At 41.5% G+C, this 23117-nt stretch overlaps 1 protein-coding gene across 1 annotated transcript in view; it reads right to left on the bottom strand.

Annotated features, from left to right (window-relative positions):
• KIF13B (kinesin family member 13B) overlaps nucleotides 1-23117 on the bottom strand; it is a 69831-nt gene that overhangs the window by 40315 nt on the left and 6399 nt on the right. Inside the window, exons 5-17 of the mRNA XM_066547618.1 lie at nucleotides 21066-21278; nucleotides 16144-16254; nucleotides 12978-13112; nucleotides 10806-10936; nucleotides 9653-9739; nucleotides 8817-9007; nucleotides 8000-8210; nucleotides 5927-6089; nucleotides 4758-4904; nucleotides 4165-4314; nucleotides 3430-3558; nucleotides 1976-2146; nucleotides 802-959 (exon numbers count right to left, since the gene is read on the bottom strand). Coding sequence (XP_066403715.1) covers nucleotides 802-959; nucleotides 1976-2146; nucleotides 3430-3558; nucleotides 4165-4314; nucleotides 4758-4904; nucleotides 5927-6089; nucleotides 8000-8210; nucleotides 8817-9007; nucleotides 9653-9739; nucleotides 10806-10936; nucleotides 12978-13112; nucleotides 16144-16254; nucleotides 21066-21278 — 1997 coding nt within the window. The remainder of the gene's footprint in view (nucleotides 1-801; nucleotides 960-1975; nucleotides 2147-3429; nucleotides 3559-4164; nucleotides 4315-4757; nucleotides 4905-5926; nucleotides 6090-7999; nucleotides 8211-8816; nucleotides 9008-9652; nucleotides 9740-10805; nucleotides 10937-12977; nucleotides 13113-16143; nucleotides 16255-21065; nucleotides 21279-23117) is intronic.

The raw sequence follows: 23117 nt of genomic DNA, 5'->3' as shown, positions 1-23117 counted from the left end.
CTAAATTTTCCTGACAGCTATTTTAGTCAAACATCAGAAATAAACCTTTTCCTGATTCCAATATAAACCCCAATTCCACATTTAAGCTCTGGTCTCAACTCCTGCCACAGAAGCTCAGTGTTGTCAGGGCAATCAGCCTGAGATGGAAGACAGAAGAATGAAATATGACATTGTCTCACAAGCTCTCAAAATTCAGAGCACTTTCCTGACCTTCTTCATATCACTGCCTTCTCTCAATTCTTCCCAGAGCTTAATAAGAAGCAGCCATTTTTGTAGAACTTCAAAATTAAAAAGGATAGAGGTGCTCACTACTTAGCTACCAAACATAACCCACTACTTTAGAGCACCCTTTTCCTCTTTGCCATAATTCCCTGACTTTTAAATTTCCTTATATGCAGCTTAACAGTCAACATAAGATTAAGCTACAAGTAAAAAGAGAAGTAACTGCCAATAAATTAAGATGCAGAGCTGCCTTCTAATTGAAGAGGCAAAACAACTCACATTTTAAAAATGCTGCTACAATATTACTTTGGGGACATCAAATGGTGCCAGCAAACAAAAAACATCTCCCTGTGGCCTGAATTTCCATAATATTGCATATTTATCCAAATTGAGGTAATAAGGAATAAAACTTTTCCAGTGGCAGCATTACAGGGATGGCATTTCATGGCCAGGAATGGAGTAATCCAGTGGCCTTCAGTTCAAAATCTGACTCCTTACCCCAAACCTGCTTCAAAACTGGGCACCTCAGGTGGTGATTTTTCCCAAATTCCAAACCAAAGATGTATTTCCCCCATGTACCTGTCCCGAAGGCTGCGTGTTTTGGCTTGAATTATTCCCAAATCCCACAGGGCTGGGTTTTTTCGGTCCCCACTCTGCTTGTGCCCATAAACTTCAATGGCCAAAGCACCATCATAAAGATGTTCCATGAAGTCTTCAGAAATATTCACAGAAACCTCCTGGAAAGGACAAATCAGTTGGTAACTGTGACTACAAGACTCAGGCTGGGAGATTTTACTGCCTTGACTTTAATAAAAGCATTTACTAAAATCCCCCTGGTTCCCAAGACACAATCCAGGGGAAAAGAAGTGTTGGCTCAGTTTGTAAAATCAGGAGGCAGGTCAAAGGAATGTGATTTTCCAAAGATTAAAATGTATAAGGAGCTGAAAAATGACGACAGGCTGTTGCAAGCCCTGAGCCAATGGCTCAGAAAAAACTCAAAGCACATGTTGCAATGCTCAGAATCAGAAAATCAAAACTCATCAGAAGGTGTTACATCCATTTCACAAATGGGAAGAGGAATAAATTGCCCAGTGTGATGAGAAGTGCTAGAACACGTTGACAACTGGGGTGATTTGGCTGAGATTCATCCAAGCTGACTTTGGATGTCTCTATAAAATGCCTCTGCTCAGCTGCTCCAAAGCCAGTGGGAAGAAAGGGTCTGTCCTAAATAGTCTGTTGTGACCTCTAACAACCCAACTTCAGCATCTGCAGCAGCCCCATATCCCAGAATTGGGACATTTCTCTTCATTTCACCAGTTTAGAGTGATCAGCTCAGATCAATTCATCAGAGTTTAGAGTGATCAGCTCATATTTATATGAGGATATTTTATATATGTGACATAAAATATCCTCATATAAATATCCCTCATCCACAGTGAATTTTACTGTGGATAAATTCCAGTGTATGTTTCTCAGATGAACTGATGTTTTCCTTATTAACCCACTTCACCTTCAGTAATTTTTGTACAATGACCAGTGCAGAAGAATCAAACTTAAATGGACTCTGAAGACATTTGAGTTCTCATTAAAAAAAAAATTAGTGTATCAACATAATGAAATTAAAAACAGTATTAGGGCATTATGAAATAAAATATGAGAAAATATGCAGATAAAACTGCTGCACAAACTTAACCTGGGTTTTTTTTTTTTGCCTGCCTTACAGTTTAATGAATAAAACAGAAAAAGAAATTACATTGCAGTGGTCAAAGACAACCATGCACCGTGGCTCCTTGCTGATGGAAGACTGGGAAGGATCCACCTCAGGTGCAACAATAACTGGCTCCACTTGATCCCAGAATGTGTATTTGCAGAATACAAAGTTGGACAGGTGCTGTGGCAAACCTGTAGCTTGAAGTATTTTAATCTGGAAAGGAGGTGAGAAAGAAATGAAAAGCACTTATTCATCAGGCATGGAATTAAAAACATCACCTAGCAGAACAATGCTCCACTGCAAAGGATAAAAAAATAAGAACAGAAAAAAAAAAAAAAAGAACATTAATAAAAAAAAATAAGAACAGGAAACCAAAAACAATTCAGCAAATAAAATTTCTGCACTGATACTCATTGGAGACAATGTTTGGAGTGCAGCAGCTGAGGACAGTCACTAGATGTCACCAGGCTCATGTTTCCTGGAAGGGACATTCTGCTCATTTTTAACGGTGAAATGCACCAAACTCATTGCAATTGAAGAGAATACCAAAAAAAAAAATCTCATATTTCCAGTGGCTCCTTTATGCTCAAAAAATCCTCGGTTTAAGATACTACTTATTCTTATTCTGTGATGCTGAAAATAACCTAAAATCAACTCCAAATAATGCAAAATTAGCCTGTCCTCTCATCAAATCAATGCCAAATAGAAACAAAATGTTGTGAATTCTCATTCTGATCTAAACAAAGCCATCATATTCACCATATATTTAATAAACCTTTATTCTCCATTTGTCAAATTAAGACCAAATGAGCAGGACTTCTGATCCTCATGATCAGGCAGGAGTTTTTTTTGCCAAAAATGCCCCATCCTGCTTGTAAGCACTGGAGCTCTATGGGACAGGATAAAAAGTGGGGGGAAAAAAAAGCACAATTTCTCCCAAATTGTTCATATTGTCCAGAAGTCAGCAAGACTGGGGACCACTCCCTCTAATGTTTTTTGCCTTTCTTTTCTTACCTGTAGCTTGTAGTTTTACTATCACAGAACTGCTACTAAATACTTCCTATTAATTTTCTTTTTTTATTGCTAACAGTAATAAACACAGTCCATATTTTACAAAATATTTAATATTTAGAGAAAGAAATATTGAGAGAAACAGAAATATTAAGAGATAATGATTCCTAGAATGACGGGAGTTTATCTCCCATCTCTTGATTGGATTCTGCAGTGATTCCTGAATTGGATATTGCAGTGCCAATCCTAATACAAAGACCTTCCCTGGATTCCAACAAAATTCCTGGGGTGAGCCTTTGGCATATTAATGTAATTAATGAAAGGAATAAACACCACCTAATTATCTTGTGTTACTTCAGCCATTCCAGAAAGAAAATAAGGTTACAAAGAGAAGACATCCAATGTCCAGAAGCCAAAGATTTCTTTCTGACTCAGGACAGGAAGAGAAAAGCTTGCTCAGAGGTTGGGATACACCTGGAACTCACCCTGCAGACAAGTTTTCTCTCTGGGATGTCATTTTCATTTGAGTAGTCAGGACTGTCCTCACCTCCCACCAGCCTGTCATCGATTTCCCCGCTCACTCGAACAACTTCCACGTGGAGACGACCTGAAACCTGGCAGGGCAGGAGTCAGAGTTATTTGTGTGCCAGAAAACAGTGACAGCCCCTCCCAGTCTGTAAGCAGCCATCACTTCATTCCTTTTTGCACTCTGCATTTGTTGCACTATGTGAAGAATGCTGTGGAGCAAGGATCAAAAAGCCTTTGTTGCAAAAATCATAAAGAAATCAGACACTGGGGTGACTTGGGGAACAATTTCACCTTCAAACCAGTCTCTGGAGGGTCTGCAAAGTGCACACTTCATGCAGAGCATGGAGAATGTTGCCTGGTGTGCTCTGCTGTCTTTAGAGTTGTTCTTATAGAATATATTTAAGAACCTATTTTCTTGATGGCAGGCAGTGAAACCAGTGGAGCTACAGCTCATCCTAAGGACTTATTTTGGGCTATTTCCCTCTAGAAGCTTTCTCCTTTCACAATCACCTTGCTGGGATTCAGAGCTGTCTGAAAACTCCAGTAAAATATTATGGGATTTACACAATTCCACACTGTTAGGGAAGACCTTGAGTACATGAAACTGGAAATTATCTACTCCATGCTGGTAGTGAGATCCACAGGCTGTAATTAAACAGCTGGGTAAGGATAGATTTTAAAGAATGACAAACCTCTCCCTTCTGATTGATGATTGGAACAGCATATTGAAGCTTCACATCATAGAACAGGCACTCAAGGAAAACATTGGCTACTCCAATAAGGCTGTGGTTCTCCTGCTCATCGTAGAAGGGATCAGCTCTCCTGAAATAAGCTCTCATCACCTGCAAGCAAATCCAGAGTCTGTCAGGAATCCAAACCTCCAAGGAAACACTTCTCAAAGTGTTGCACAACCAGCCCAGTGAAAGAAAAAGGGACTCAAGCAAGAGGCCAGATTAGATCACAAGAAGAATGGAAATGGATTTTACTTTGGGTGAGGCCTGTCCTGAGCAAGTCCTCCTTAACTTTGCCAGATTCCTGAACATTAACTGCTCTTGTGTCATCTGCAGCCTCCTATTGTGTGCTCCATTCCCTCACCAAACTGTGCACAAAGGCAGGGATCAGAGTGACAAGATAAGGGTTAATGAAATGCTGAGCATCAATTCAGTACTAGGAAAAGCAAAACCTCAGGGAAACTCGGCTCTCTGCATATTCCCTCCCCACCTCCACCCAACAATCCTCCTGAAAACGTAACAGGAATGCAATTACAGGAGGACTTTTTACTTACTGGGTTGTCTTCCTCACAGTCTTTCCACTCCTGGTAAAGGTCCCTCATGTCCACCAGTCGATTCTCCAGCTTTTCCAGTGACCAGATCTGTTTGCCTTTCCCTTTCCTCCTCACCTGGATTGCAGGCTCACTGAGAATTGCACCTCTCTGTTTAACAATTAAAGGGATGCCAAGAAGGAATTCGTGTCACAACAGTGAAAAAAGAGTTTAAAACTAACACAAACTTGAGAATATCTTTGGGAAAAGTCTGTTCCTTTTTTTTTATTCTGGCTTGAGCAGCCAAATCCAAGTGTGACAGGCTCTGAGTTCAGCTGTCACAGTGTATTGGTGCTCATTTTAACTGGGCAGTCTAATCTCAGCTACAGGCACTGGTTTCCATGGATTTTCACCTTGCATAAGTGTTAGAAATGGGAACATTTAAGTATTTCACAAATACCCTCAAGTTAGAGCAGGCCTGGAGCTCCAGCTAAAATAACTAATGCCTGCAACTTTCAACTAGTGCAGACACTTAACCCCCTTTATCAACCTGTTTCTGGATGTGTCTTCTCCAGAAGACTGTGAGAAAAACTTCTAAAACAACTGACAAAAATTATAATCCTGGAATAAAATCCAGGAACAAAATTATAATCCTGGAATAAAATTTACTGCACTAACGACAGTCTGAGTATCACCAAAATACTGATTTGGCTTCAAGAAATAACACCAGCTTTAGTTGCCAGCCTGAGACACAGAAGTCTGGGTTCAGATCCCTCCTTCCGAAATTTCTAAGATTCCTGGGAACAAGTAACTGAAATCCTCTCTGCTCCACTTCCTCCCTCCATAATGGGGATGGCAAAATTTTCACAGCTCACTGGGATGATGCAAAGTCAAATGTCCACAAAGGGATGGTAAACACTTGCAACAGATGTTACCCAACCTGCAGAGACTTTGTCACTCTGCAACAGCAGCAAGTGGGAACTTCAACACCAGGGGAAAGGTCTTGCACCCAAACATTTATCTCTTAAGGGACATTATAAAATTTTCATGGTATAAAATAAGATAAGGATGTAGCAGAGATGTATTTAATGCACATTAGTGGAAAACTAACTCAATCGTTAGAGTAAAAGAGATCTGAACACTGAGGGACAAACTTACTTAACAACCATTTAATTCAGTCAGGGTGACTGTACCTTGCTGTTGGCATTAAGGCTTGAAGCTGGGATCTGGAGGGTCACTTTGTACTCTGTCCTCTTGTCCAGTTCCTCTCCAATAAAATTGGCTTCTCTCACGTACAAATTGGCTTTAACAATCTGCTCTCGCAGCTTCCTCAGGCTGTGGGTCAGCATTTCTTCCCTGGAACAATGGGAATGGGAAGGGGAGACAGGGAAAATCATGAGGTTCATGAGAAGCAAAATAAATGGATGAGGAGACAACTGAGAGCTTGTGGGTGAGGATTAAAGAGGGAAGGGACAGGTGACATTATAGAGGGGCTGCTACAAATATTGACAGGTGAGCCCCTCCATAAAACCCAGAAGCAACCTCATGTTCACAAGCCCTGGACTCCACCTGAACTCATGCAAAGGTTTGGACACTGCCCTACACAACATCCTGGGGTCCATCCCGGGGCTCCCAACAGAAGGAGGACATGGATCAAGTCCAGAGGAGGCCAAGGAGCTGCTCCAGAGCTGGAGCCCCTCTGCTCTGGAGCCAGGCTGGGAGAGCTGGGGGTGCTCACCTGGACAAGAGAAGGATCCAGGGAGAGCTCAGAGCCCCTTCCAGGGCCTAAAGGGGCTCCAGGAGAGCTGGAGAGGGACTGGGGACAAGGGATGGAGGGACAGGACACAGGGAATGGCTTCCCAGTGCCAGAGGGCAGGGATGGATGGGATACTGGGAAGGAATTCTCAGCTGTGAGGGTGGGCAGGCCCTGGCACAGGGTGCCCAGAGAAGCTGTGGCTGCCTCTGGATCCCTGGAAGTGTCCAAGGCCAGGCTGGATGGGGCTTGGAGCAACTTGGGACAATGGAAGGTGTCCCTGCCCATGGTAGGGGTGGAACTGGAAGGACTTTCAGGTGCCTTCATACCAAAGTAATTTTATCATTATATTTATATAATTTGTATTTTTAACACAAAAAATCAGGTGTATGAAATTACATTTCAACTGGGAACCACCCCCCACATCTGTATGAATTTAGCAATATGAAAATTAGAGCGCTGCTGGCTTTGGAGACTTCTCCATGCATCTGCTGAACAAGCAGCTTTTGTGTGACTCATTCCTGAGTTTTTCCCACCACAGATGTGGATGTTCCATGTTACAGAGAAAGGTTTATTCAGACATGAGCCACTTGCTCACTGGCTTTCCTGGCAAGTGTGAGAAAAAGTGGCAATTCTCTGCAGCCCAGGAATCTGGTGCCACAAAACATCCCAGGCACACAACTAGCACCTTGGCAGGCTGTCTGAAATATTTGTTAATTCTGAAGTTGCTTTTCTATCCATATATATTACATTTGTGTTTTTCATGACTTTTCATGACTTGTGTTTTTCATGTCTTTACCACACTCATTTATTTAGGGTTTCATCTTCCTCCTGCAGCTGCTCTTTTTGACAGCAATAGTGGAAAAGATTATTTAAGGGCTGAACTAAATAACCTCAGTGCCATCACCCAGGAAGAGGCAGAGTGGACAGTGACCCCTCTGTGGTTATTAAATGTTTTTTACAATTATTTGGATTAAAATTCTTTGTATCATTCTCTTACTCCCTTTTTTTTATTTGCTTGCCAGAACCTGCCCAGGTCAGACAGCTGGATCTGAGTCAAGAGGAAAAACTTTCCAGCAGCTGAGTCATGCATGACCCATGAAAGAACAAACTCACATAGGAGCCTCAAAATTTCATCCAATCACCTTATCTTCAGTTAAATTTGCTGCTGATCAGGATAGAGCTTCTCCTTAACAACAAAGCAGGAACTCATTATTTCTCATATTTTCTACCATTTTAGGTCTGGTTATTCTGGAGGTGTTCAAGGCCAGGTTGGATGGGGCTTGGAGCAAACTGGGATAGTGGAAAGTGTTCCCGTCATGGCAGGGGTGGAACTGGATGGTATTTGATGTCCCTTCTGTGATTTTTAGATAAATATTTTGGCCGTGTCCTCCCCAAGCCCCGCCACGAGTCCTCACAGAAATCCACCGCAATCGCAGCACAATGAAAATTTTACCAAATTTGCTGCAGAAATTTGACTGAACACCCCTGCTGGCCCCAGGGGGGTACCCACCTCTCCTCTGCCCACTGCCTGAGGCGCTGCTGGGCACTGGGGGAGTGGAAGGAGAACCTGTCCATGCTGCGGAAATGCTGCTTCTCGGGCGAGAGCCGGCGCCGCAGCTGCTCCAGCTCGTGCTCGTACATCAACCTCTGCCTCTCCAGAGCTGATCTCTTCTCCTCCTCATGCTGCTGCTCCAGGCTTTGCAGGATTGACTGCATTGGGTCTAGGCAGAGTTTGAAAATAAAGAAAGTACTGCAGTGAAATTCATGCTGAGGAGCGTCCTGGGTGTACGGTGTGAGCGCAGGTATCAGGTAAAAAGAGAGAGTCTGGTTTTGTTGCAGTGTGTATTTAAAAAATGCTGCTGAATTTTGAAGCAAAACAAATGTTTACAAGGTAGATGATTTAAGAGAATTAAGAAAAGGGAAAGCCCAACTTGGAGGAAAAAAAAAATCTTCCTATTTCCCAAAATAATGTCATTCTGGGACAGCTACATAAGACCACAAAAACTCAAAAACACGGTTTCAGAGACAGAAATCATTGCAGTTAATGCCTGAGTGAGACATAACACAAGAAAAATAAACAGCCAAGTGAAAACACTTTGATTTGAGACTGCAGTTCCACCAGCATTCCACTTTTGGCTTTCCCCTTAGCAAGAACTGCCAAACCAAACAGTCTGCCATGGTTATTTTTCCCTCCTCAAGCAGCACAAAAATGACTGTGATGAGTCATTCACAAGGAAAATTCTCCAAAAGGAAGTTATAAGGGAAAAAGTCTGTGGTTATCCTCATATTTTATACACATTTCCAAATAATTTTTTGTGGCTCCTTACCATTACTACCAAGAGCCTTCATGGTGACTTCCATCTGGGCATATTCATAGCTGAAGTTAATCTCACTGGACACCTCACTGGAATTGTCTCCATCTATATCCAGCTGCTCCACACTGTTACTGCACTTCATGGAGTTGTCCCGCTCCTCATCCTCATGATCTGCCTTCTTCTTCTTCTTTGGCAAATTCAGCCTTTAAATAAGAGGAAAATTTTTAGAGAATTATTAAATTGCACAGCTCGGAAACATAGGCTTGCTTTCAAATATTGTTAAAATTCAGTAGAGCCTCGAAATCAGAAGCTTTTTTTGCCTTTCAAATTTTATTGATCTCCTGTGGGTGTAATTTTCCTCAGGGCAAAAACAGGAGCAGAAGGTAAACTAATTAATCCATTCTACATTCTCATAATTAAGTACCTCATGCTACCAATAATACAGTTTAGATAATCATGACATTTTTTAGTCATTCCACATCCAAATAATTTAGAGGCAATAATGAAGTGATAGCTCACTTTTTTTACGTGGGTTCTCCTTTTAAGGATGAAATAAAGCAATGCCATTTTAGACTGTCATTCAAATTTACTGATTTTTGAGGTATTTCAGAGGGTTTCAAAGCACAGTCTTGAATAGAAAATATCTACCAGTGATGCTGTCTGATACAGGAAGGTCACAGATGTGGTTGGGACTACAGGAGACAGAGAACACAGTGACCTTGTAATAACATTTAGCATTAAAAACCAGTCCAACATCAGCATTGCTTTTATAGTCCCCATCTTTCCTTGCACCTTAACCCAAAACAAAGTGGGTGCCAATTTACAATTCCTGTAATAACTTCTGTTACCTGAAGAAGTGGTTGTTTCCCCACAGGATTCTGTCTCCGTGGTGGAGCTGGATGGGACACACGACAGCAGAGCCATTTACAAATGTCCTGGGAAAAGGCAAAAATCTGAAGTAAATATTTTTATATGAAGCTTCATTTTTTCCCCCTCCCAGTATTACTTTCATTACTGCAACAAGTAAAGGTAGGAGAAGAGATTTAGGGATTGCAAACAGGCAAAATATTCCCAGAAAATTCACTGATCTACCCAGTGCTGTTTCATACAAGCTTCAAATTCAGCTACTTTTGACCTCTTAAGCTCATGAAGTTCAGTACATTTAGACAGATACTACTACAGCTGTGTCTGGGGAGTAAAATTAGAGCTTAAAAATGAGCAGCCTGAGAAAACAAAGTCACTAGAAAAAAACACTTGCACACTGCTCTGAAATACAGACACAAAACAGAAATATTTGAATAAGGCAATATTTGACAGAAATTTTTGAATGAGGCACCTTTGCTACATGAACAGCTTAAAGATACTAATTAAAATAATCAGAAACTACTTTTATTTCAGAGTCAGATTAAGTTTGAAAATAGGATTGTGAGATAACTCAAATTTGAAGGGAATCTCAGGTTGTCACTCAGTCCAATCTGCTCCAAGCAGGATCAGCCACAAATCAGGGTAAATGTGCAAAGTTAGAATTTGGTGTATTAACAGTAAGTTATTGGAGATGCTGACTCTGCATGTCATTTTGTGATCAATCTGAATATGCCAGCTGCTTCTCAAGTAGAGCTACTTAACTGAATAAAGGAACAAAAGCTTCAGCAGCTCTTTGCATATCAACAGATCTCCTAGAAAATTAATTCAAATTTTGATAGGAGTTACATCTACGCAGCTGCAAATCAGTGAGTATCTACTTGCTGAAAGCACATGCAATTTACTCATCTCCTCTTTAAAAATTTGGGCTACAAACACCCTCCCTGAGAGAAATCCCACTGGAATGGAACATGAGTTGACAGAGGAACAGGTGACAATTAAAATGTAAAAGCAGAATTTTTCTTATTACGAAGGAGATAGAGAAGTTTGTTTTCCAAGTATCTCTGTGCACCATTAATCAGAAAAGACTGGATAAAATGACAACTATCAAACAGCTGTGGCTGCATTTTATTCCTTCACCTGGTATTTTTTTGAGGGGTCAGCATAACCTGGCCTTCTGGGGTGATGTCTATGATGCAGTGCTCAGGAAGAATTCCCATTCCACACAGCTGGATATCTTGAGAGTTGTCTGAGCCTATTAATGTGTGCTCCTGGGGAAAAATTAATTCAGATGTTAATGATGGATTGCAGAGGTTCACTGGGTCTAATTCACCCTTTCTCCTTCTGGATGTGTTGTGTCATCTGGTCCCAAAATGTCACAGCTGTTCAATACTTCCCTTAGAGGGAAAAAGAGAAGAAAATCAACTTTGTGTCACAATAACAAGCAGGGAAGTTTACAGGTAATAGTTAAACATGAAAATGAAGATAATTTTATGATTTAATGGAGGAATCCAGTGCCTCAGACTGATGTAGAAGCCAAAGGAATAAAGGATTTCAGGCAGGAATTTAGAAAGGCTCTCAGTGGCAGATCCATTGTGGATATGGAGGTTCCACCTAGATCAGCAACAGCTCAGGAAAATCCTGGATACTCAGGGTATGGGGGATTTGGAAGATGAAGGATCACCCCACACATAAAATTGCTGAGGTTGGAAAAAAGCACTTTAAGACCATCCAACCATTCCCGAGCACTGCCAAGGCTACCACTGCCCCATGTCCCCAAATGCCACCTGCACAAGGCTTTTAAATCCCTCCAGGGATGGGGACTCCACCACTGCCAGGGCTGGATCCCCCTTTTGGGACAGAAATCTCTTTTTTAGGCATCTCCAAGCAATTTTTGAGGAATAGATTTAACAGTTTAGACAGGTCAATTTAGGTTGTTCTTCAGTACTTGAAGGACCTGGTGCACACACAGCTCAGAGAGAAAGTGGGCAAATATTCTGAGAAACAAGAGAGTTAAATCTCAGGATTTTAGGAAAAACAGCTGCAAGTAATTTTATCACAATGATTTCAAAGCACAGGGATTTTTAGACCAAAATTCCCCAGGAGAAAGATAAATCTGAGTTATTAAAAAAAGTAACAAAGACTAATTGAAGGAGACAAAATCTACCCCAAGGAGTTTTCCCTAGAGAAGGAAAAGAGCACAGATCCACCTGAGATTTTTCCTGCTGGCACTGATGGGCCAAAGGCTTTGTCCCACTCTTGTCCTTGTCCCCAGTGACCACTGGGACAAAGTGGGATCTGTCCCAGTATCTGTCAGTGATTTAGCAGCTGAGTCACACTCTGCGCTTTTACGTGCAAGTTGTCTGGGAAAGAGTCAAAAAAAACTCTCCAAAGCCTCAGCTCTTTTCTCCTTTTTAATGTGTTTTTTTTTAGCAGATACAACATGGAAAAAGTGTTTTCCCTTGTTTCTATTGAGATATCGCAGAGCCACGATGGCTGATATAAAAGAGGATCAGATATTTCCTAAGACTGACTAAACCAAAACCATCTTTCAGCTTAATTGCTGATTTTGTGGCTGTTTTGAGAGTTACTATCCCACTTCAAAGGGAACAGAATGATTTAATGTGAAGCTCAAACTGCTGATGTTCGCTGCAAAATTTTTAGAATTTGCACTCCAAGATGTGACTTTAAAATGGTTGTACCTTGCTTCTCCTCCTGAATCCCCATCTACAATTGTAAAAGCCACAATAAACTGCCCAAATATTTCAGCACAGAGTGAAAAAGTCACATCATATGTTTGATGGTTAATATCAGAAACAGGGTCTGCACAACAGAAGTGCTGAGGCAGAACAGAACTTTTTTTCACTTTTGGCAAGTTGCACAAAGAGGATTAAAAATTCATTTCATAAACTGAAGACAGCAGCCAGAATTTAGACTACACACAGAGAAGCTGACTACTGATATGCCCAACTTTCAGATAAAACAATTTCATGGGTAAAAGCTTGTGAAAGTTTGCATAAAAAAACCCAACCAACAAAAACACCTCATCCCAGAACAGGAGACAGTTTCTCAAAAAGAACAAGTCTAAATTTCTTTTAAAAAAACACCAAAGAAAACCAAAACAAACAAAAACATCAAATCCCCAAACTTTTCCTGTGCATCAAAGAATTACATTTGAAACAAAAAGATTGTACTCATAAAAATCTTAATATTTTTAGACATACAGTTCTATAGAACTCTCCAAGTACACCTCTCCAAATGAATTAGAGGCCTGACATTACAAAAATTTTATATACAAAGATATATTTTTACCTTTAAATAGTACACCAGGAGTTCATTGAGAGCGGGATCTGCATTCAAATTAACCAGGAAGCATTTATTATCCCCAACTTTTATTCCAGAGGACTGCAGGGATATGCCAAGGCTTTCCAGCTGTTTCTGACGCTCCTGGAAGAGAGCAGCCATCAAAACTGAGCTGATTGATGCCCAAACATTCTGAAATCCATTCCCATCTGCTCGAGCCACCAGGCAAAAATGATGGATTGATACTTCTAGAACAGGAAATTCTTTCTTCTGCAACAGGTGAGGCACAGAAGGTTCAGTTGTACCAAGCTCTGCTCAGGGCTATCTGTGATTCCTCCTGTGGCTCCGTGCTTTGGTCCCACACATTCCCATATTCCCAGTGGGAAATGAAAGCAGCTGGGAGCAGCCTCCTGCAGCACTGCAGAGCATCTCCATGACCTCACTGGAACAGCAAAATGCTACCACAAAGCCATCTCTAGAGCCCTTTATTCTCCCTTTCCAGCTAAAAAGCAAGAAGTTAAGTTAAATCCTTGCCAAGCCAAGCTCCGTGTCTATCCTTTGTTCCAAAGCAATCAAAATGACAAAAAACTGGCAACCTGCTATTTAAGTAATGCAAAGAACACTTCCTGCTGAACAAGAATAGCAGCATTTTGGATGGTGTTTTGTTCTTGTCAAAAGACTTCATAGAAATGCCCAACAAAGCATTACTGTGCAAAAAATGTCCATCTCTCAAAGGGAAGGGTTTGGGTGAGACCAGAACAGTGAAAGAGGAACATTAAACATTTCTGACTTAGAAACAGAAAGGGATTCTTCTACCAAAAAAAAAAAAAATCCACTGGGATAGAAAAGTTGAGAATTGTTCCCAGGAGCAGAGAGAAACTGAAGTGAGACTCACTGTCTGCAACAACAACAACAAAAAAATTAGAAATAAATATGAGAGACTCCTCATAGGATTACTGGGGGAAGCAGCAACAGGAGAGGGTGAAATTATTAAGCAAGAAAACCATACAAGAGACCTACACTGCTTTCCCAGTGCTGCTGAGACTTTTAAAAAAATCGAATTAGATAATGTAAGAATAATCCTGGAATGTTTATCTTTACCTATCAGTGTGCTTTATATTAAAAAAACTGAGTATGCCACAATATTCAGGATCATTCCCTGCTCAGTTGTACCACGTCCAATCAAGATTAAAACTGCAAAGAAATGGCACAACTCGCTCTTGATTTTTTGTTCCCTGTCTCCACATAGGCTTACAAACCCAACATGATGCCCTTGTAAGGGAAAGTCATGTGTGTGTGTGAGAGAGAGAGAGAAAACAAAGAACAGAGGAGAAACTGCAGTGTGATGTCAAAGATCTCTCTTCCGATCACCAGTGCCAGGCTCTGAAGTTCACAAAAATCCTCATTATCTGCAGAGATAAAGCACATGTTGCCCCAAGGAGAACTTGGCCCACAATGTGGATCTCATAGGATTAACTGAGAGAAAAAGAGCCAGTTCCTGTTAATTTTTTTTTTCAAGACCTAATGTTAATTAACTTAAACGCTGAAAAAAACATTAGAAGTATGTCAAATACGGAAATTTTTCACTGAAAATGTGAAAAATTGCCTGTTCATGTGGCTGGTGTTTAAGGCTTTGAACTCTTATTGATGCCTCTTTGATGGTCCTTGCTGTCTATTAGGACTCATCCTTTCCTCAGAGATTTATAAATATTCCTCCTTCCTACCTGTCTACCCTGACACAATTTGACAGACACATGAAAAAGCAGCAAAGACAACATGTGGAGGACACAGCACAGCCCCCTTTCCTTATATCCCTGTCCCACTTGGGGGCAGAAAATATAAAAACAAAACTGAAGTTGAGCCTGGGAAAAAAGGAGAAGAGGGGAGAAGGTGTTTCAAGATTTCGTTTTTATTTCTCATTACTCTACTGTGATCTGATTGGTACAAATTAAACTCATTTTCCCCAGTGAAATCAGTTTTGCCCATGACAGTAATGGATCATTTATCTCTCCCTGTCTGTATCTGGACCCAGGAACCTTCTGTTACACCTTCTCTCTCCTGTCCAGGTGAGGAGGGGAGTGACAGAGTGGCTTCCACTGACTTCCAGACAGTCCTGGAACAGCCTGTGCTGCACAAACACTTGTCCTCATCCCTCCTCTGGAAAAAAAAATCCCTTTTTCAAGGCCCATGAAACTCCCAGCTCTGAAACATCCTACCAGGCTGGGAATTTAGAGACAGAAAGGCAGAGAGCAAATGCAGACATCAAGGCACATTTAGTCTGAAGAGCTGAACTCATTACTTCAGTTTTTCAACCTCCTCACACATTCAAAGCCTAGAAACCATTGTGTAGGACAAGAGCAGGATTTTTTTACTATTATTATTTTTTTTCCACCCTTATACACAGGGAGGAATTGCACTGAAAGGCAGGAAGCCCTCATAGTCACAGGCAGCACTTCTTACAATGGATCTTTAAAACCAAAGTCAACACAGTCTATTCTGATTGTGGCATCTACAAGAGGGCTTTGTACCAGAGGCTCCATTCTCCCCATATTTATTACACACTATTCATCACCTCCCCACAGTCCTCCCCCTCCAAAGCTCCCCTCTGCAAATATATACATCAGCATTTGTGTGGGAAGAACCAGGAGTGTCATGCAACAACCGTGGTGACCTGCCTCATTTTTCCAAGGTAATCATCTCCAGTTATGGTCTGAAGCCCTAAATATCAGTTTAGGAGCTATTAAAACACACACAGATCCTCAACAGCTCTATTTTTTATCATTCTGAATGCCCTTTGCCTGGTGCATTGAGGCAGTCAGTCCATAACCTTGCACTGAATGCTCTCAATGCTCCCTCATCACAAACAATTTTACTGCCTGAAGAATATAAAAACCCCTGTAATCCTCTCATCCGTGGATTATTTTATTTTTTTTGTTAAATAACTTCTCCATTTGCATACAGTGACAATTTATTATTGTCACTGGAGTGGTAATCTGGGAGGCACCCATCTATCACAGGAATTAAGTGAAGCTTTTCAAAAGGGCAGCAAGCTTGACCTACTTACCCATAAATGTGGGGAGAGACTCAGACAACCTCTATGAACTGACAGACAAAGAAAACAAACCTATTTTTCATAAAAAATGGGGGCAGGGAAGGAGGAAAGAAAGCAGCAAACCTGAGCTATCTCCTCAGTTTTTCGTAATTTTTCTTCCCAGGTCACGGTCATCTCCTGAATCAACTTTTCTGATTCCTCCAATCGTTCTTTTAATTCTGGTGATTTCATAGCCTGCAGGAATAAAAGCAAATGAAACAAGAAAAGCTTGTTGTGCTCTGTGTTTTTTCCCTCTGCAGCCACACAGATGGGGGAATGAATAAAGGCAACATGACTCATTTTTCAAGGCACCCTAAGCAGTAAGTAAAGGGGTCTTAAAAACACACATTGCACGTAAAGGCAGAATCCACCCAAAAGTTCTTTAATTAGTTTAAAGTACAGATGTTAACGTGGAGTTTATGTGCTTCAACACAAACCAATTACATGATACTGGCAGATTTGCACAAAGATACTCATACAGAAATTAATCTTATCTCTACATTCCAAGTGACTCATGTTAAAGCCAGTTTTGTTTTTAAAGATCCTGCTGCTCTGGCTATCAAACTCTCAAAATGACGCCTCACATCTCAGCACACTGCCATGCCACCAAAATATTTTTATTGCTCATTTTTAAATGGCCTGATGTGTGCATTATTTTTTCTACAGGAAAAATGCAGCTCTTCTGGTTATGCATCTTTGCATTTCTACATGCAGTTTACAGAGTGAGTATCAAAGGAAGCTTTACAGTGAGCTTCCGGACACTGAAATTCCATTTTCTTGCTAATTTGCCACTGCTCTAATTTTGTCTGGTGAAATATTCAAAGGCCCATGTTCCAAACACAGACTACCTTAAGGAGATACTCCCACAGCCACCCATCAGACACCACAAAAACTGAAAGGGTATCAGCATCCCCCCATCCCTGGAAGTGTCCAAAGCCAGGCTGGATGGAGCTTGGAGCACCCTGGGATAGTGGAAGGTGTCCCATGGTAGGGGGTTGCTCTAGAAGAGCTTTAAAAGGTCCCTTCCAACTCAAACTATTCTATGATTTTTAAACTTCCATCTCCATAGTGGGATTTCCTCCTCTACAAACCCTGCTCAAAGAGCCTGTGGACTTCCTCATGTCATTATTTCATTACTGCTAATGAGGAACATGGGTTTGGCTGGCTGGCATTTATGCAATGCCAATTAAACAATGGGAGCATCATTCTCCAGCATCAAGACACTTCCTTACCACAAACCCAAAACTCCTCACAGGAATCCAGATCAAGGAGTGGCCTCATTACACTGCAGTTCCTTCAAGAAAAGGAGCAAGTGCCAGGATTGGAAAATCCTGTTTTAAGACAGGAGTTTCCTCTGCCTCAAGACACAACAGTCTAGGAACTGTCAGCTGATGTGTCCTGTGTGGGCTTTTTCTCCTCTAAATACCTAAATATGTGGTTAAAGGGAGGATTTTGGACAAGGGTCTGGAGGGACAAAAGGGAATGGCTTCCCATGAACAGATGGCAGGGATGGATGGGATATTGGGAAGGAATTGTTGGCTAGGAGGGTGGTGAGGCCCTGGCACAGGGTGCCCAGAGAAGCTGTGGCTGCCCCTGGATCACCTGGAAGTGTCCAAGGCCAGGCTGGACAGGGCTGCTTGGAGCACCCTGGGATAGTCGAAGGTGTCCCTGGCCATGGCAGGGGGTGGGACTGGATGAGCTTTAAGGTCCCTTCCAACCAAAACCACTCCATGATTCTGTGAATTCCACACAAGAAGCCAAGGCAATTTCCAAAAAAAAGTAATTAACAATACTAGAAAAAAACATTATCAGGGCAAAGGGGTGGACACTACCAGGGCAGAATGATGAAGCCCAGATACTCTCAAGGTTCAATTTGTCCATTTCTTTGGACAATAAGTGAACATTTTTACACATTTCAGCTGCACAATGACCTCAGTAACTCTCCTTATTCCCCACAATGCCGAAGTAAACCCCAAAGAAATGAGCCTAGCCTGACCCCAGACCCACAGGCTGCTTCTCTGCTGGAAGCAGGTGAATTCCCAGCTCAGGAAGGACAAGCTGGCGCCCTTGGCACAGACAAATTAAAACATGATGTTAATTCCATCAAAAAAAAAGAAATTCAAAATGCATGGATTATAAAAGAAAAGGGGAAAAGAGGATAATTCCATACTCTGTGAGGGGAAAGTCAACTGTCAAGTTCTGTCCCGGTTGTTTAGGAGAGAAAAGGACACTGACACCAAAAGGCAAATAAAACCCAAACCCCACAACTTGGCAACTTCTATATCTGGAAATGAGCTTTGAAAATGTAACCTGTCATAATGAGTCAGTGCTTTTGTTCACTTCAGGAAGTTATTTATGCACATTTCTGGAAGAACAATTAGATGGGCAACAAATGTAATGAAGTGAAAGGAGCACAAGGCTGTGAATGTGGGGTTTGACCTTTACTGTGCAGCCTCTTAACAGCAAATTGCTCTGGCTTTTCCCTGCTCTCTGTCAATGCCACTGGGATGACAACTAGGGTGGGATTTTAATACTTAGGAAATGAAATATTTATTATTTCATCCTTAGGAAACACTACTTCATTACTTTGGACAGCTGCCATTATTTTGGGAGTAATACTAAAAAATGAAACAAATGGGGATTACTTGCAACTCTCAGAGTACTGCTAAGTCTGTAGCTGATATTTTAGAGGAATTTTTAGATATTTAATATTAGGATATTTAACTTGAGACACCTTAAAGAAACTGATACACACAGAGAGCATGCTTAGCACATTAGGCAGCTCAAATGAGAAGAGTCCAAAATCCACAAGTCATTTGCAGTATCACAGCCAGCATTCCCTGCATACCTCAGGATGCAAATGTTGTAATCATAATTTTTCTGAGCTTCAAACCACAGGGATTACATCACCATTGGTTTGTCCCTTTGGAAACAGAACTCAGAATTACACTAATTCTTGGCCTTCATCTAACATTTAGACCATGTTTCTCTTGAAATGTCACTCCAGAAACAATCACAGAATAGGTTGGAAAAGACCTTGGAGATCATCGAGTCCAATCTATGACTTAACACCACCTTATCAACTAATCCATGGCATTGAGTGCCACATCCAGTCTTTTTTTAAACACCTCCAGGGATGGTGACTCCACCAGCTCCCTGGGCAGCCTATTCCAATGCTCAATCACTCTTTCTTGTTAAGATTTTTTTTCTAATTTCCCATTTTTTCTAATGTTAAGCCTAAATTTCCCCTGGTGCAGCTTAAGGCTCTATCCTCCCATCCTGTCACTGCTTGCCTGGGAGAAGAGACCAACCTCCACCTGGCTACAACTTCCCTTCAGGGAGTTGTAGAGAGATATTGCCTAGGGCCTGTGAGAGATTCAACAGCTGGAAACAGGCAAAAAAACTATTTAACTGAAGTCACATCTCAGAGGATGTGGCCAAGCTGAATTCTTAAAATATATCAGCAGAGCTCTGCCTAAAAATCACCCAGTCTTAACTGGAACTATCCATGCTTCCATGTCCTCTGCTTCACAGAATAAAACCAAGAATGCTCAACAAGATGCTCAATATCTCAATGAATGCCTGTGTTTCAAGATGGACATACAGAAAAACGTAAATAAATTATATAAAGGGAGATGGAAGCATCCCCTGGACGCTCTGCAACATTCCCTCATGGAATTCTGTCTTAGGTTACAAGATATGGCTGGGATGTGTATTCTATTTGCCATCTGTTAGAGGTGGGGCAGTTATCTTCTGTTAATTGGGCAGTTTTTCTTTATCTCTTCCATAACCAATCCTCCCTCTGGGAAATACCTTCTGCTAATGGGCCAGTGAGTGTCACTGCATGGCTGATAAAATTCCATCATCCCACTGGGAGATGCTCCACCCAGAGGGAGGAGCCAAGCATTCCTACCTGGATATAATCTGAGATTTGGAATACCACAGGCAACCTTTTCCCACTGGATTCCCAGAGGAGCAGCTTTCTTCACTGGATTCCCAGAGGAAGACCAGGCTCATCTACACCACCACAGGACCTTCAGAGGAAAACTAAACCCTTCTACAGGAGTAGAAGGAAGCCCTCCCCACTGCAGGAGGGCTGCAGCCACCATTTAATTGGACTACTAGCAACACCCTGAACAATAGGGTGTCAGGTTGTATTCTGACTCTGTCAGTAGTATCTTCTTTTTGTACTATTACATTTGTATTTAAGTTTCCTAGTAAAGAACTGTTATTCCTGTTCCCATATCTTTGCCTGAGAGCCCCTTAATTCCAAAACCATAACAATTCAGAGGGAAGAAGTTTACATTTCCCATTTCAAGGGATGCTCCTGCCTTCCTTAGCAGACACCTGTCTGTTCAAACCAAGACAAAATCTTTCTGTCGAGCCGGCTAAGCTCTACAGGGGGTCAGTTCATATTCTGACTCTGTCAGTAGTATTTTCTTTTTGTACTATTGCATTTGTATTTCTTTTTCATTTTCCTAGTAAATAATTGTTATTCCTACTCCCCTGTCTTTGCCTGAGAGCCCCTTAATTCCAAAACCATAACAATTCAGAGGGAAGGGGTTTACATTCTCCATTTCAAGGGAAGCTCCTGCCTTCCTTAGCAGACACATGTCTTCAAACCAAGACAAATGCCTTCTATAGAGCTGTAGGGGGATGGAATATAAGAAAATAAAGGTAGTGTAGAAAGTAATCTTACCCCTAAGAAGTTGCAGCTGAGGCAATTATTAGAGATTAAGAACAGGCCACAGCTGTAGCCAATGAGAAGAGTGCTTTAAAAGAGTGGGTTGTTTGGTTGGCTGGTTAAAAGGGGAACTGGAGTCAGTTGGCTACTGTGAGAAGAACGGAGAGTCAGTGCTTAGAGGAGCTGCCTATGAGAAACATCAAGGAGGCATGAAACTTGCAATAAGGAGACAACACTATGGAACCTCTGCAATATAATGACAACAGAGAGCCAGCTAAGCCTGGGTGGGGGTTTTCTGGAATTGCAAGCCTCAGGTTTGTACCTCAGCCTTGGTGAGCTGCTCCCGCAGCTTCTCCACCTCCTCACGGAGCTCGCGGATGATGCGGGCGTTGGGGTCCTCGTTGACCACGGCGTGGTTGACGATGTTCTTGGCCCTGTCCGCGTAGCGCAGCGTCGACAGCGTCTCGTCGTAGTTGTCAGCCGCCGGGCTCACCGTGGCCACCATGGCTGTCTTGCTGTTGCCGCCGAGGCTGTCCTGGAAGGTTTGGGAGGGGTGGTTTAGAAGCAATATTTTTATTTTGGTTTGTTGGGTTAAGAGTTTAAGCCGTGTGAGTTAAGAAAAGGTTGCAATTTTTCAATGTTTGTTTTTGAAAGCTTGCTTGGGAAATGTCACTCTTGGATTTCGACACTCTTGGTTTCTTTCAACAGGAACCAAAAAAAAGGCCTTGTTTTGGGCTTTACAGGGCTTGGTAAAGTATTCAAAGTTTTCTTTCTATGTTTTCTGCTTAGGTTTACAAACCAAAATGTAAACGTTTCAGCACTGAGCTTCTCAGATGCCACTGAGGGAGCTCAGGAAAAACCATGATGAATTCAGATTATCTCATTTTAAAGACTAGAATACTGATGCCTTCAAGAAATAAATTACTGAGATATCTCTTCATAAACAATATAGTTGATTTTACTCCTATAAACATTCAGATTGGGGCCCTTTCCTTCCTCCCACTGGCACAACTCACAAATCTAAACTGAGTTATGTAAGAAATTACCCTCCTGGAATTTGGTTGAGAGAGAAGGGCACAAAACAAGGATGGAAAGAAGCAAGGAAGGAAGGATTCAATCTTTTTACTGACCATAAGACTATGGTTTACAATTTCAGCCAAATATAGATACATGAAGATAAAATATTCTGGTTTAAATTGTACAGCAGATTTTTTTTTCTGTGTGGCACTTTGGTTTCTTTGGTTTGTCTGGAATTTTGGGGTGGGTTTTTGTTTGTTTGTTTTTAACCCAATATCCTTTTCTGAGACAAACCACGCTCTTAATTTTCATCTTCAATAACCCATGAAATGTAGGTCAGGCATTGCCATTAGAACAATCTGACTGCATTAGCTGCTTGTCAAACCATTTCAGTTCCAAAACACACGTGGAGCTTTCCCCAGCAATCATTAAAATGCCCCTTTAAGTATTTGCCCAATACTCTCCTTTTGGCTGCGTGATGCCTAAACCAGTTTGACAGGAGTCAGGCTGTTGGCAGCACTTGGCTGTCTCTGGTCATGCAAAAGGGCATGGAACTCATATGAAACATAAATCTCTGTATATTTATAGTGTTCAACACAGTCAGCACAGGCAGGTAAGTGTATTTATGCAGAAATCAGCAGCAAAGAACAGTTTGCTGACTGATCTCACCATGACTTTACTCATCCAAGGATCAGCCAGTGTTTACTCCAAGTTAATCCATGGCTTGGGAGGGTCCCCTCTTTACCACAGACATGTTTTTTTAACTGAAAACTTTAAGACTAATGAATCATTCCATGGGATTTCCTGGCCAAAAATTAGGAGTGATACCCTGCAACTGCAATCCCTGTTCTGCATAAAAAGCTGGAGTCTGGCAGGGAGCTGGCCAGGTACTCCCCTTCCAAATCCAACCTTAACTGTTTGCACTGTGGGAATGTCCTTCTGCACAAATTAGCTCCAAAATAGGATGAATTCATTATTTGAATTGCAGCTCTGCTGTAGAGGCAGCTGAGAACACTGTAACAGTGATACATCAGAACCCACAATACACCCATTATAAACTGGGCAAAGTCCTTCTTGTAGCAATTCAAGCCCAATGCCAGACTGTCTGATAAAGTTTTATGTATAAACTCCAAGTGCTGATTTCACTGGTTTCTTTAATGATAAGCAAGAAAGGTGAAAAATTAGCAAATCAGCCTCTCATTAGTGAAAAGAGTCTGTAAACCAGCCTGGCAAGGCTGGGTTTGCATGTGTTAGAGAGACAGAGTGGAAACAAAGAAGTTATTTTGAAGAATTAACTAGCTTTTTCTCCTCTAGCAGTAAGATTATTGTGAAAACAACTCAAAATGTAGAGCTCAGA

Source organism: Molothrus aeneus, chromosome 3 (genome assembly GCF_037042795.1).
Source record: "Molothrus aeneus isolate 106 chromosome 3, BPBGC_Maene_1.0, whole genome shotgun sequence".
Taxonomy (NCBI): domain Eukaryota; kingdom Metazoa; phylum Chordata; class Aves; order Passeriformes; family Icteridae; genus Molothrus; species Molothrus aeneus.
Note: the sequence above shows the minus strand (reverse complement) of the source record. Positions and strands in the feature narration are given on the sequence as shown.